The 14840-nt window shown below is 38.0% G+C and overlaps 1 protein-coding gene across 3 annotated transcripts; it reads right to left on the bottom strand.

Moving 5' to 3' along the window:
- Window positions 1-3741: 3741 nt before the first annotated feature.
- On the bottom strand, window positions 3742-14461 carry CDC37L1 (cell division cycle 37 like 1, HSP90 cochaperone). Of its 3 annotated transcripts, none has more exons than XM_081317279.1 (7): window positions 14242-14461; window positions 11555-11836; window positions 10473-10563; window positions 10076-10191; window positions 8636-8758; window positions 5281-5439; window positions 3742-3944 (listed from the first exon to the last, which is right to left on the bottom strand). In XM_081317279.1, the coding sequence occupies exons 1-7, from the start codon at window positions 14314-14316 to the stop codon at window positions 3858-3860; spliced, it is 933 nt and encodes a 310-aa protein (XP_081173405.1). In that variant the 5' UTR covers window positions 14317-14461; the 3' UTR covers window positions 3742-3857. The 3 variants fall into 3 exon arrangements, with proteins under 3 accessions (XP_081173405.1, XP_081173406.1, XP_081173407.1); XM_081317280.1 differs by having other exon boundaries at window positions 11567-11836; XM_081317281.1 differs by lacking the exon at window positions 5281-5439 and having other exon boundaries at window positions 3767-3944.
- Window positions 14462-14840: the final 379 nt, after the last annotated feature.

Genomic DNA, 14840 nt, shown 5'->3' with positions numbered 1-14840 from the left:
TGGTTTATTCTACAAATCAAAAGCACAAACATAACTCGTATTTTAACAAATATAATCTTGCCTTTAATGAATACACCTTTTTAATAAGCAAAGGACTATGATGCCAGTATAACATTTGTTAGTTTTTGCTTTGATCAGTGTCACTGCTCATCCTCCTTCTGTGTTTGACTTTGAAAACAACAAAAAGTCAAAATCCCATTTCACATGTTTTAAGCCTTGCTTAAAACAGCCTCTGTTACTCTAAAATGCCAGTCGGAGGGCTCAGTTCAGAATACAGGCCTGACTTCATCTGTCTCAAAACAGAACAAAATTGCCCATAGGCTTTAGTTTCAGAATCTTTGGATTATACAACAGCTGTTAAAAACATACTAATGAAATGATCAACAACAAAACAAACATGACCGTGAAAAAAAGGTGTTAGGAGAAGAAGGTGGATAGACACAGAAAAAAAAATGCATGGAAAAAAGCCACAGGCAAAACGAAGTTGTCAGATAAAACACAATTCTTAACTTATATCCGTTTAATTCTTCCTTTAGTTATGCCCAGAACAATCCAGAGATGATTATTTCTCAACCCATTTTGCAAGCCAGCTAACACTTTTTAGTGTCCAGTTTTTGTACTTATTTTTTGTCTTGAAAAACTGAAATGTCTACACTCCTTGTCTTAATCAGATTGCTACAAAAATAGGTACAAGGGCAGACTAGACAGCACAGCTATTTGTCTATACTCAGTGGATGGCTGGTCTGAATGTTTGCATGAAACGAAGCCAACTTTTGCCAGATTACTCTCTTGCTTTAAGAATTTATTTCCAGCTCAATTACCATCTTAGAAATAAGCTGAGTTCAGAAAAATTCTTTCCAATAACAGAGTATTAGCTAGATGAAGTCGGATAGTGCTTTCCCACGTACACTCAACATTTCATGCAAAAAGAGTTCTACTGACTTTATTATTCTTGTTGCTACCTTGTTCTTATCAAATTTGGTCTCATATTTGCCACTGATTCTGCAGCGTTAGGTTAAAGCTGCAATAGCAATACAGGTAGCTAAAGCCATTTCACAAACTTGTTGCTGATTTACTGTGTATGGATTGGTCTGGAAACTGCTGATCTGAAATTCTAAAAAAAAACGCAACTCAACCTATCCAGAAGGAACCAGATGGAGAAGTCTTTTCTATTGCTTTTATTAAACTCTATTTTTTTAAAAAAAAATTGTAACTATATCAGCCCACTTGCATCTAAATTATAATTCCATTGGAAATTTCAGGAGGTTGCTTTTGCAAATCTTGAAACACTCTATATTTGCGTTAAGATTATTTATTGGGGAGTTCACACAGAGCCCCACCACTTCCATGCTCCACTGAAGTGTGGTTTATTTTTGGAAAGAGATACTGATTAGTTTTGTTTTGAGTTTAAAGAGTGATAGTTCTGTCGTTTTTCTGTTTAAATCACTAGGGCTGGGGTCTTCAAACTTGGCCCTTTTATGACTTGTGGACTTCAACTCCCAGAATTCCTCAGCCAGTGTGCCTGGCTGAGGAATTCTGGGAGTTGAAGTCCACAAGTCATAAAAAAGCCAAGTTTGAAGACCTCTGCACTAGGGGCTTTTTTCCTGCTTGCTCCAAATCACTTTGCCTACAGATTAATATTCCCAAGAGCAGACCTAACTGAAAAGAAATCCAGTTTTTACTCTCAGTCATATTTTTCTATTCTCACAGAGCTGAAGACATGACCATGCAAAAGTACCTAGAAATACAGAGAGGCCACAAATGTGAAGTGTAAAAGGTGATCTCTAAGAAGGTATATTACAATGTTACAATGTAAGCAAGCATTTAAAAACACTACTGGCTGAACTCAAAAGAAATGATGCTTCAGTACAATTCTCCACTTCTGAGACTTATTTCCTCCATTCTATTATTTTGTGAGTATAATTAACCACCATCTCTCACTCAGTTACAAATCAGAATCACACATTATTGTCTCAACCCAAAAAGATCTGATTAAATTGCAATATATATTTTCTGCATAAATTAAGGTCTTAAATGGGATTTTCAGAATTAGTTTCTTGCAAATAAGATTCTCTCTGTTATACAATTAGTATCATCAAGGCCTATCTGATCTTGTCATCTGAACCAATTTGTTAAATTCAGACTTCATCATAATTAAAATAATAACCAAGACCCAAGTAACACATTACTGGTTGCTAGTTAGCTAATTCTAGCATGGCTATTCCCTTGTTACACTTAAAAAATATATATCCATGGTTCCAGGGAATTGCTAACGCATAAAAATATCTTCTCAATCAACCACTGAATATTAGGTTTAAAAACAGTCTCTCATTTTGACCTCCCTTCCTGGATTAATTTTCAGAAATGTGAAATAACTAATCATGATTTACTCTTAGGAACACCTCACTATTTGAAGCTATTCTGGGGAACATCCAGAATGATAGATCAGCCTCTACACTTATGGCATTTAAAGGAGGAAGCAAACCCCAGGTCACAGTACTAAGTGAGACCTAGAGAGATTATGGCTTGCTTTAGTCAGAAAACATGAAATTCCATTTGATACAAAAAAATCAACCCAAAAGGAACTTTGTCAATTCTGGGAAGATTGTGTGAATGAATTGAAACTCAAGTTATTTTTACCTCAGTAGCTCTGTTTAAAGGAGGGGATTTTAGGAGGGTAAAGAAGGCAGCAAAGCTTGTCAATCTTATCTTGCCTGTCAATATTGCTTCTTAGGGACTTTTTATCATAGGCGTTTTGGATAGAATCTACAAACCTTCCTTACTCCAGAACTGTGGTGCTTCAAGACTCATTGAATGCAATTATGTACTGACAGCATTTACAACAGTTGTATTTTAACATACATCAAGGGTGATGAATGCAGAATCAGATGGGACAGGATAGTAGAAAAATGTTTTTCAGTATTTTGGAGTTTGTAAACTATAAGAAAAAGTTTACTGAATCTGATCGACAATGATAACATTTCAGAACCAAGTCTGCACCGAAGTAATTTCAGGGCTATTTGGGTTGTTTTGGTTTTAAAATAGTGCTTGTTTATTTCGAGGCATTTACCAAATAAAAGATTGTAAGCTCATGTTTGTAAGGTCTGAGAAAAAAAAATTACTCAGAATTTGGCACCTGATGAAACACTCAGCAGTGGCTGATATTTATCATATTGTTCTCATTTAAGAAAAGTTAAACTTTCTGTGACATATGTGGATCTATCTGCAGAAATACTGGTTATAACTCCATTACGGTTGCTTACATATCAAGATATGTATGAATCAAAATAAAATACAGAAACAGTAAAAGCCAGGAGTATAGATGGCTTGTGCTTTTGTGAGAGCCATCCAGAGGCGCAACACTGAGAGCAATCATAGATTTATTGCTATCTGTGATAAAATCAGATTTGAATGCCTAGTATGCAAGCAACAGAACACATTACAATGATCTTTAGTATCCACAGCAACTCTTGGGTAGTGTCTAATAAGATTAAAGCAGATTCCTGAAGGAATCAATTGTAAACATTGCAACTGTGCAGATTTCTCATACTTTGATTTCTAAAATTCAAAGGCAAGATTTTTAGCAGTAGCAGAAAATGTAATTTCACATTCGGCAAATTACAAGAACATCCCTTTCTTAAAAGTAAGAAACATAGGAAGAAAGATAGCAGCACATTTTCCCCCCCAAAGAAAATGATGCATGTTTCTGCCTTACTCTCTCTCCAAAAGCTCAAAACAAAACAATCCCACCCACCCCTCCATCAAAATAAAGTGCAGTACCCATAAAAAGAAGTCTTAAGAAAATTGCCGTCTTCTTCTCTTGGAAAGAAGTATACTTGGCTTCAGTCTTAAGAGTACTATACTGTATCCATCATTTTAGGTTCTTCTTCCTCTCTGTGTACCACTAAACCCTGCAAACTGCAGCCTTGAAGCGATTCTGCATTCTGCAACAAAGAGCATAGACATGTCAGAAATCAATTTCTGAAAAACATTTAATTTGAATCTTTGCTTTATGTTGCTGCAGCTTTGTATTTTGTACACCAAGGGTGGAACACGTGAACACTTCACTCAAGATTCATTGTCATCACATCTCAAACTCAACTGGACTAAAGGTAGATAAGCTAATTTCCACATGCAATGGAACACACACACAGACCGAGATTATGCTACCCAAATTCCTTCCTGCGATTTCCCACCCAAAGCCAGCAGGCAATGAATGAAAATAACACTTTAAGCTTCTGAAGGGTTCTACCCGTGTGTTCAGTATTACAGCCTTTTGCAAAAACAAACTGGAAAAGGAGGAATAAATAAAAATCTCAGAAAGAGAGGGCAATCACAGCATCATTCTCCTGCTCCCTTTAGTTGTTCTTAAGGGAAAATATATCCAAAGGTTGGGCTACGTCCCACAAAGTGCTTCCTTGACTTTGTGAATCAAGTGTGAATTTCCTTCATGTATTACTGCTAAGGAGGTAACTGCTCTTTTAAAAAAATAAAACAATTATTTTAGGACCGGAACTGATTATGTAACAGGAACTGATATGACACCCCAAGAAACTGTCTGGGAATGCAGAGAGTCAGAGCAGAGATTACAATGGCACGCACTAGACATACATTATGTGAGGAATTCCGCCACAACCTGTTCTGGAAATAGTCATGTTCAATAATCAGGCACGTTAGCTGATGAAGCACACACACAAGTGAAGAAGGCAGTTGAAGAGCTGTAGCTTAAATCAGGGGTGTCAAACTGGTGACGTCATGTGACGTTGCGCGACGTATCGGAACTTTTTCCCCATTGCCGGCAATGGGGTGGGTGCGGTTTTGTTGTGATGCGTTCGGCCTGTGGGCCGGCAGTTTGACACGCCTGGCTTAAATGAACCATCCAATGAATGGAACTAACTGGAAAAAAATGCCCAGTTCGCTGTAACAGTTAGAATGGTTGGCTTCTTACTATAATAAGCAACTTTGTAGTAGCCAGAAGCCACACTTAAAAAAATAGTGGAAAATACTTCAACAGGGAGACCAGAGATAGAAAGATCCTGGACGCCAAGGCAGGATGGTTTTGTAATAAATAAATAAATAAGTGTAAACATTAGCTTTTGTTTATTTTCATTCAAACTACTTGGTGAAATGATATATATTAATTACTTAACATTCAAACAAGTCTTAGCTTTCTACCATGGTCTATGAGAAGGAATATAGGGAAGTAATACGAAGAAGATGGGAAGTAAAGGTTTTTTTTTCTTGACACACCAATAATAAACACAATTAAACAAAAGCTACCTGAGGTGCAAGTCCACCTATACAATTCAGATCATTGTGAAATAAAGGATTCTGAACAGGCATAGCTTGACAATTCTGAGATTGTGAACAAATCCTCACTCTTGATTTGAATGCTTCCAGTTCATTTTTAAAAGCTTCCAAATAGCCTTCATCCCCTGTCTGTCAAACAAACAAACAAACACAAAAGCAATTCAATCACCCTACAATTTAACTTTCAATATTTTGTGCTACAAAATAAGACATTGCAGCCAAGCAGACTGGAGTCTAACCATGGAATCTATATCATTCAGATAAGTGTAGATTTTCACATTTCTGTACTTTTTGTTCTGTGTAGTTTTTTTTTTACTTTGGCTTAATCATAATGGAGGATAATCACAGTGACAGATGTTCAAATCCTCATGAAAGTTATTCAGACAATGTAGTTTATAACATGAGCATTCTTCTTCCCCTCCATATCAATTATATTACAGTGCTCATAATTCTCATCAACACAGCAATTCTGGAGGATGTCATGGAATAAATTGCCACACGAAAAAACCCAACATATATACAATGACTCCTTTCTTTCTCAATCTTAGGATATACATTAGACTTGCAAACTATGTAGAATCTTTGTCATAAATATCTTAAAATACTGAACTGTGCTTAGCTATAATAGATAGAATTAACCTCTCTCAATATTTTTCTTTTAACTTTTCTCTTTAATGTCTCCATTGTATATTGCAAAAAAACTGTATGGGTTTATTATATGGATTTCTGTGTTTTACTTGCTAGTTATAGCAAGACCCAGCTTGGAATTAGAATGCTGTATTATCTGGGAAGAGTTTGAAATGTTGGACCCAAGGAAGTAGATACAGTCCTTATGACAGTGAGCTTGCCCAACTGCTCTTTAGAGCCATGTCCTCTTGGCTAACTAAAGCTACCAGGAAGTTGTGGTGTGGATGGGTTCTAGCGGGGAGAATTTTTCAAGGGGGTTCTTCCTTGTACACAACCATTTGTCTGAAATACAACCACTTGTCTGAAATGATATAGGGGTTTCCTGCTTCAGCAGGGGGTTGCACTAGAAGACCTCCAAGGTTCCTTCCAACTCGTTATTGTGTTATTCCTCTGCCCCTTAAGGAGGTACCTGCAAAATGCATTGGCATGACACACATTACACCTGAGCTCCACAAGCTGCATATGCTGCCACATGGATCCAGTTCAAGGTGCTGGTTTTGACTTGTTAAGCCCTTCATGGCCTGGGGCAGGGCTGAGGGATCACCTCCACCTCATCACATTTGTCTGTCCCATCAGGTCTGGCAGAAAAGGTATACTGTGAGTCCTGCCTTGCAAAACAGTTTCATCTAGTGCACGGGTGTCAAACTCGCCATGTCACATTGACGTGTCGCGATGTATCTTGACTTTTTTTGCATTGTTGGAGCTGGGGTGAGCAAGGCCTCCGTATGATGCAACCAGCCCCCATGAAGACTTCTTGACACCCCTGATCTAGTGGGACCCAGGAGCCAGGACTTTTCTGCCACAGCACCTTCCCTGTGGAGCATTATCCTCCTCCCCGCACGTGATATTGGCCCCATCCTTGATATCTTACCGGAAGTCCCACAAAAAATGACTGTGTCAGCAAGCTTGAGAATCTCAGAGAAATGGCCAGTTATTGAAATGGGTGCATTGTTTTTAACATCAACTTTTAATATCTTATTAATAATGTTGCTTTATGGCTTTTTAAATATATTTAATATTTTGATTTTACAACTGATTTTTATTAGGCAGCACCTTTTAGAGTCACTTTTCTGTGAGATGGGCAGCTATGTAAATATGATAAAATAAATTTCTTTTCATAATCCTCCATGTGCAAGGCCATCAGCAGATAACTATTTTCAGATATCAGTTTCCTATGTTATGCTCAGCCCAAAAATAGACTAAACTAAAAGCGTATACTCAAAATGGCAGAATATACCCTAGAGCACAGGTCTGCAACCCGCGGCTCCGGAGCCACATGCGGCTCTTTCAGCCGTCTCCTCTGGCTCCCAGTCCTCTGCCATGTGCAGTTAAAAAAAAAAGTGGGACTAAAAAGGTTCAACCAATCAATTCAAATATGCAGGGTAGGGGCATATCTCGCCTTGGCTCCACTCTTCAGTCAAACCCTGCTCTGTGCATGCACGCATGTACACACATTTTTTTGCGGCTCCCAGTTTTTCCTTTTGTGAGGGAACCGGTTCCGAGTGGCTCTTTCACTGTTTCAGGTTGCTGACCCCTGCCCTAGAGCTATCAAAAGTCTTCTGGCATTTTACTCACATGCACTGAAATAAAAATGAGCTAATCTACAATTATAAAATTACTGCTAATTTGAGTAAGCGCTAGTAATTGAATTGTAAACTTCCTGAAGTGTCAGAAGACCTGTTACAGAGGTTTATACAGCCATTTTAAAGTTATGTTTCCAAGGAATATTCTTAGTGGGGAATACATCCAATCTGACCATCCATAAAGAGTAAAAGGGCTGCACACAAAGCAATTCCCCCCACTCCTTATAACCTTTTTAACAGGATGGATGGACACTCATGTTTTTGTCACTGTGTGATTCATATTATATGAAAATAGCATTCATATTTTTGTATATTATTTAGGAAATAATCCTATATATACTTAATCTGTTAAACACAAAACAGTATAAAAATGGGCCCCTATATCAGAAGATGAAGAATCTTTAGAATAGATTTGGATTGTGCTTGAGGAAGTGAAAACAGACATGGAGAATTTAAAGTCCATTTACATATATAAATTTACTTGTGTGTCATTATGTAGAATCCATCATTCTTATTAATGACTCTGCATTATAATGCCCTTTAAAACAGCTTACTCTCAAACAGGTATTTGTTGAAGATTGTTACCACACTAAGAGAAACAAAAGCAATACAACAAAACCCTATGAGTTAACAACATCCATGATTTGGTGAGAACAGTTTTTAATGGAACGAAGAAGATGGACAAAAATATAATGTCCAACAGAAGAGGCATGATTTGGATTTCATCTATAAAGAAATGATATCTGATAGAACCTAGGAAGTGCTGTGCTTGGTTGCCACTATGCTTATTTTGTATAATTGTGTTTTTAATTGGTTTTTATTTTATCTTATTAGCCACCCAGAGTTACTGTTTTTAAGATAAGTGGCCACTGACTGAAATAATGACAACAAAAACAGTAATAGCAATAATCACCAAACTATTCTTTTGAGAAGGCATTTTAGCATCTAACAACCAAGGAGAAAGTCTGGCTAGGCTTCGAAGTGGGTCCCTAAACACTTTATAGAATAGCTCCCCCTCACCTCCTCTATGTTGAACAGAAAACCCCCCTCCTCACCTTAGCTCTTTGGAAAAATAGGCGAAAACATCCTCGGGGATCCACATTACAGCTCTTGGCCATTTCTATGATGAACTGCATCACTACCGCTTGATGAGCTACTTGTTCCATTAGAGCTCCTTTCTATAAAAAGATAATCCAAATTATCTGTAAGAAACAATCAGCGTACAAGTAGTCCTCAAACACAGGTCTACACTGGGAGACGAACATTTGCGATTCAGTGAATGGTCACTCAGTAGGGCATGCCTGATTTTATGACCTTTTTTTTTACCACGGTTGTTAAAACAAATCAATGTGGTCATTAGGTGAAGCCTTTGAGCTTCACCTATTAACTTTGCTTGTCAGAAGATCACAAATGGTGATTTTGTGAATCTGGGACAAAGCAACCATTGTAAACACATACTGGTCATCAAGCACCTAAATTCTGATCATGTGACCATTGGGATGCTGAAATGCTTGTGTAAGGACCAACTGTAATTATTTTCAGCAGCTTTATAACTTTAATCACTAAGAAAAGGTGTAAGTTTGAGGACTACCTGTACCACAATTCAAAATGCAATGAAGCCCATATTAATTGAAGCAAAACTAAGTTATGCACTAGAAAACTTCCTTTGATAGTCAAAACATATTAGTTAACTGCCAAGTTGATGTGATGTGAAATACAGGATTCCTACTTGAAAATGTCAATACAGTAATAGCTAACAGTATGTTTACCGAAAGACCTGCTATAACCACAAGACCCATATGTAAATGTAATAGTATAGGTAAGTCAGTATTTCCAAATGAGTTGCTGTACAAAAATAGCTCAATCAGTCTGATTCTGAAAACACATTAGATAATAGTTACAGTATTATGACTGCAGTCATTAGTTTGTAGTTCAGAATAAAAAATGGTTCAAGGCTGATGCTTAATAAAAAGGGCCATTCAAAGCTTTTGGATGATTGTTGTAATAATGGCCAATTATTAATGTAAACCAAACACTACCTTTCAAAATGTACAAATCTGTGGTTAAATATCAATATAGCAATGTTACATAGAATAAATGATTTTGAGATTTAGGTTTAAAAACTAATTGCATTATCCATCCACAAATTAATTATTTATGTAGACATTATGTAATGATGCATTATACCTACTATTAAATAAATGATTTCAGAATTTGACCTTCGTATAACTACGGATTTTATGAGGATTCAGGCAGCAAATAAGAAATCATCTTAAACATGTGATAAGTCTCTGCAAAATATCTAAATCCCATTGCTAAAATGAAACAATACAACTTTGCACTATATTAGGAAGTTAAAATATTTAAGTCCAGAAGAAAATATGACACTGAAATTAGTAAATTTCCCAATATGGACAACCTCAATGCAATTTAGGGTAAATAGGGGGAAAAAAAAGCTTTGTTCCAATTACAACATAGAAACACTGAAATTATACCTGTTCTGCTTCTAGATGAAAACACCATAAAAGAAGATATTTTGCTGTTTCTTCACAGACAAGGTATGGATGATCAGAGAGAAATCTCTGACTATCAAACCATCTGCTCAACATTCCTGAAAAAAAAAGAGATGCAATAGTTGTCCTAAAACTGAAAAAATACTTGGTTATAACTGAGTCCCATTTCTGCTGGACAGGAACAAATTAGGCATTTTGTTACTGCTACCCATCCCATATTAATAAGAGATTATTGCTTTGTTTAGTTCAGTTATTTCAGAAACAATGCATCTCAAGGACCCTACTATGGATTTTAGGCAAAATATTTTGCTTGTTAAAACAGAAATACATTATTATAGTACATGTAGGTCACGAAATGATTCATAAGGAAAAAACTTACCAAAATGTCTAATTTTCTCCTCATGTTTCTGCATAAACGATTTAGATGCATCATCCTCAGTTTCTTTTCGTTTCTTTTGATTAATGAAACTCTGGCAAGCAAAATATATGATGTACTAAAATGTTACATGACATTAATTAATCATTGCTTAATTATCTCAAATAGTCCTCAAGATTATTTTGTATTAGGTACATCCATTTGATTTATATTAATTAAAATATACTTGGGCTCCCTAAAGTCAGGAGTTATTTTAGATTAGTGAAGCTACTCTAATTATGATTATGCAGCAGTCTGAATCTGAAATGAATCTTTCATTCACTTGGGTTTTATATTTTTTTCTACTAATCTCTGATTCCACATCATAATTTCCAGTGTCCTAAACTATAGAGCGTATTTAAATGTTTAATGTAAATGCAATACTAGCTTATTTAGTGTGTACTGAAAACTAATAATTTCTTCATGGCCCTTTAAATAAACTTCTTAGTCTCTTAGACTGTGCCATTTTTTAATTGTTCTTAATACCCCATTTTCTCATTCCAGCTAGACCAACTGTGCAATACTGCTGACAATAGTCTCAAAGCAGGAAGTGAAGAAAAGTAAAATTTTGGTTTCCAAGAACTCATATAGCTTGCTGATTTGGAATCAAGCTTTTTCCATAATGCCTCAATAGAATGTATTCTTCTCACTCTTTTTTTTCTGCAGAGTTGGAGAGAAGATCCAGTATAACTTGTGGCTACTAGGAAGGCATTCTGGTTGATTGCAATAAAGCAATATTAAAGAATCCTACTGTGGAAGCAAGCCTAATTTTAAATACCTTCGCTTGCTAATGCCAACAGAAATAAAACATATTATCCACTGTAATTTATACATTCCTCTTATGTATCTTGCTTGATTTTTTTTTGCTTCAGACCTCAATTAGAATAGTAGTGCTCTACAAAATTACTTATAGGATTCAGAAGAAATAAACTTTAATGGCCCAATTCTATGAAGTTTAGGTATACACGAAGTTGTTACTTCAGAAACTCAAGACACAAAGAAAACCTGAATGCAGAAATTTTTATACAATCTGGATTATTCTATACCTTGTTAAATACCTCTTTGCTAACAAAATCCATATTCCATAAATTCTGTCTCTCTTTCTGTCTTAATACTTCCTCCTTCCGCCGCCATTCTTCTTCTCTCCATCTCAATTCATCAATTTCTGTTTGTGCTTTGGCATGTTCTTGGTCCAGGGATTCTGAATTGTGTAATGCTAAACTTCCAAGTTTTTGCTGGGCTTCTGCTAAATTCCATTTGCATTCCACAGAACTCTTTACAAATTCTTTTTGCTGTTGGCAAGCCAGTTCGATTCCATCATTATATGTCTGCAAATTAATGTCTCCATTATTATTTGGAAATTAGACAGGCAGAATTACATGAAACTTGGGGTTAAATGAACTAATTCTTAAGATTTCTTAAGAAATTGCATGTGAAACAGTTACGCGGTATGAATGGGTGAGATTCAGTAAAATATACAGACATACTTCAATCAATCCTATCTCTGGCCATTCTGTATGCGTGTGTTTATGTATGTGTAAGAAAGAGAATATACACACACTCACAATGATCAGATTATTATTATAACTTCAGTAGTGAATCTGAATGTCTCACTATATGTACTTAATTGCTACACACATATACTAATAATATCATGTTACATTTTCATTATTTTATCACACAATTAAAAATCACCCAAGAGCCTTGTACTAGTCAATATAATAAATATTCTTGAACTTGTAGAATGATAGTCAACGAAATTTACTTGGTCTCTTTAAATCATTCTGACAAATTGAACTCATTCAACACAGGGTTATCTTTGTTCACAGAATGGAATTACAGCAATGTTCTTAAAAATATATATATAAAATCAAGGACTTCATATTTTATCTCGTTTTAATACATATACTTGCACTGTTTCTAAGTACAAGATAGATAAAGACATAAAAATTAGTTCCTAGCCCATGAGTGAGATAAGCTTAAATTGCCAATTCAAGAGAGACGGCTAACACTTAAATGCAGTAGTAGGAAAAACCCTTGAATCACAATTATGGACTTCTCTACGTACAACTAAGTTCAGCAGGACTACCTTCTATCTGTGAAAATTAGATTATAGCCTCTAGAACAGATATGTCAAACTTGCAACGTCACGTGACATCGCGCAACATATTGGGAGTTTTGCCATTGCCGGCAATGGGGTGGACGCAGCTTCCAGATGTCGCGTCTGGCCTGTGGGGCGGCAGTTTGACACCCCTGCTCTAGAAGCAAATTTTCACTTATCTGAGCACAGATCCAGCACAAATACATACAGGTAGTCCTCAACTTACAACAGTTGATTTATTAACTATTCAAAGTTACAATGGCACTGAAAAAAGTGACTTATGACCATTTTCCATACTTACAACCGTTGCAGCATCCCCATGATCACATGATCAAAATACAAATGCTCAGCAACTAGTTCATACTTATGATGGTTGCAGTGTCCTGGGGTCAGCTTTCACGACCTTCTCACAAGCAAAGCCAATGGGGAAGCCAGATTCACTTAACAACCATGTTACTAACTTAACAACTACACTTAACAACTGTGGCAAAAATGGTCATAAAATGGGGCAAAATTCACTCAACAAATGTCTCACTTAGCAAAATAAATTTGGGGTTCAATTGTGGTCATACGTTGAGGACTACCTGCATAAGGACAGTTTGCATGATACTTACTAAATGTAGCCATTGCTGCCTACATGAGTGGGGTAGCCAAACAGGAACAGAACTGGGTGACACGATTCTTTTCAGGGGCATTTATTTCAACAGATTATAGTAAAATTAATACAGGTATTTATATAATAGCCATGCAAAACATATGAGTTTTCTTTGAGCGACGGAGATTGAGCTAATAATTTCAATCCCTTAAAAAGGTGTTTTTTTAAATTGCCAAGTCCATTAATGATAATAGGTCAATAAAATGCCTGAGATTAGGAGGAAGGGAGGAAAGAAGGGAGAGAGAAACGAAGGAGAGGGGAAGGGAGAAAAGAAAGGAAGGAGGGAGGAAGGGATGAGGGGGAGGGACAGAGGGAGGGAGAAAGGAAAGGAGGGAGGGAGGGGAGGGAGGGAGAAAAGAAAGGAAGGAGGGAGGGGAGGGAGAAAGGAAAGGAGGGAGGAAGGGATGAGGGGGAGGGACAGAGGGAGAAAGGAAAGGAGGGAGGGAGGGGAGGGAGGGAGAAAGGAAAGGAAGGAGGGAGGGGAGGGAGAAAGGAAAGGAAGGAGGGAGGAAGGGATGAGGGGGAGGGACAGAGGGAGGGAGAAAGGAAAGGAGGGAGGGGAGGAAGGGAGAAAGGAAAGGAAGGAGGGAGGGGAGGGAGAAAGGAAAGGAAGGAGGAAGGGATGAGGGGGAGGGACAGAGGGAGGGAGAAAGGAAAGGAGGGAGGGAGGGGAGGAAGGGAGAAAGGAAAGGAAGGAGGGAGGGGAGGGAGAAAGGAAAGGAAGGAGGGAGGAAGGGATGAGGGGGAGGGACAGAGGGAGGGAGAAAGGAAAGGAGGGAGGGAGGGGAGGAAGGGAGAAAGGAAGGAGGGAGGGAGGAAAGGAGAAAAGAAAGGAAAGGAGGGAGGGACGAGGGGAGGGATGAGGGAGGAAAGGAGGGTTAAAGGAAAAAAGGTTAGGGCAGTCGCCAGAGCAGAATGCCCAGGCTGAGAGAGATATAATGTTCCACCGGCGGGCGCTACGCAGAAACTGGCCGTACCTGGGCATTTGGCTGAGAAAGGTCTTCAACCCGACCCGAAGGTACCTCACGAGAACGCGGAGGCCAAAGCTCCATTCTCTCGCCGAATCCCACCCAAAGGCGAGGACCTCCTCCGCCTCTTGGCTTGCGCCGCTACCCGAAACCGTTGCGGACCCCACCGGAAGCGAGAGTGCAAGTCATTTCCGGCAACAACAAAGCGTCCCCTATTTATGATTTCACCGCGCTGCCTCCCCCGTCTGATTCTATCGCGTGACGATCTCGGCATTGACGGGCGGGGAGTTCGTTGCTAGGAGACCGTGAGAGCGCGCCACAAAGGCGCGCGCTTCAGTAATTTGTGAATGGGGCCCTGGCTACTCCGTGCGCGGCTCCAGCGGACCCGCTGGCAGTCATTTCTTGGCGTAAAATAATAAGATTTATCTCACTTAAAAATATAACAACTTATACAGGCGATCCCTTCGTTCGCACATAAGATCCACGGAGTTTGGTTTTTTTGGGTTTTTTTTTAAAGTCACTGCACGGGATTGCTATTTTTTTTTGCTGCAAAAAATACGCAAACATGTACGGCGCATCATCTATCGGTCTTTCAGGTATTTGCGTTG

Source organism: Vipera berus (assembly GCF_964194415.1).
Source record: "Vipera berus genome assembly, chromosome: 2".
Taxonomy (NCBI): Eukaryota; Metazoa; Chordata; class Lepidosauria; order Squamata; family Viperidae; genus Vipera; species Vipera berus.
Note: the sequence above shows the minus strand (reverse complement) of the source record. Positions and strands in the feature narration are given on the sequence as shown.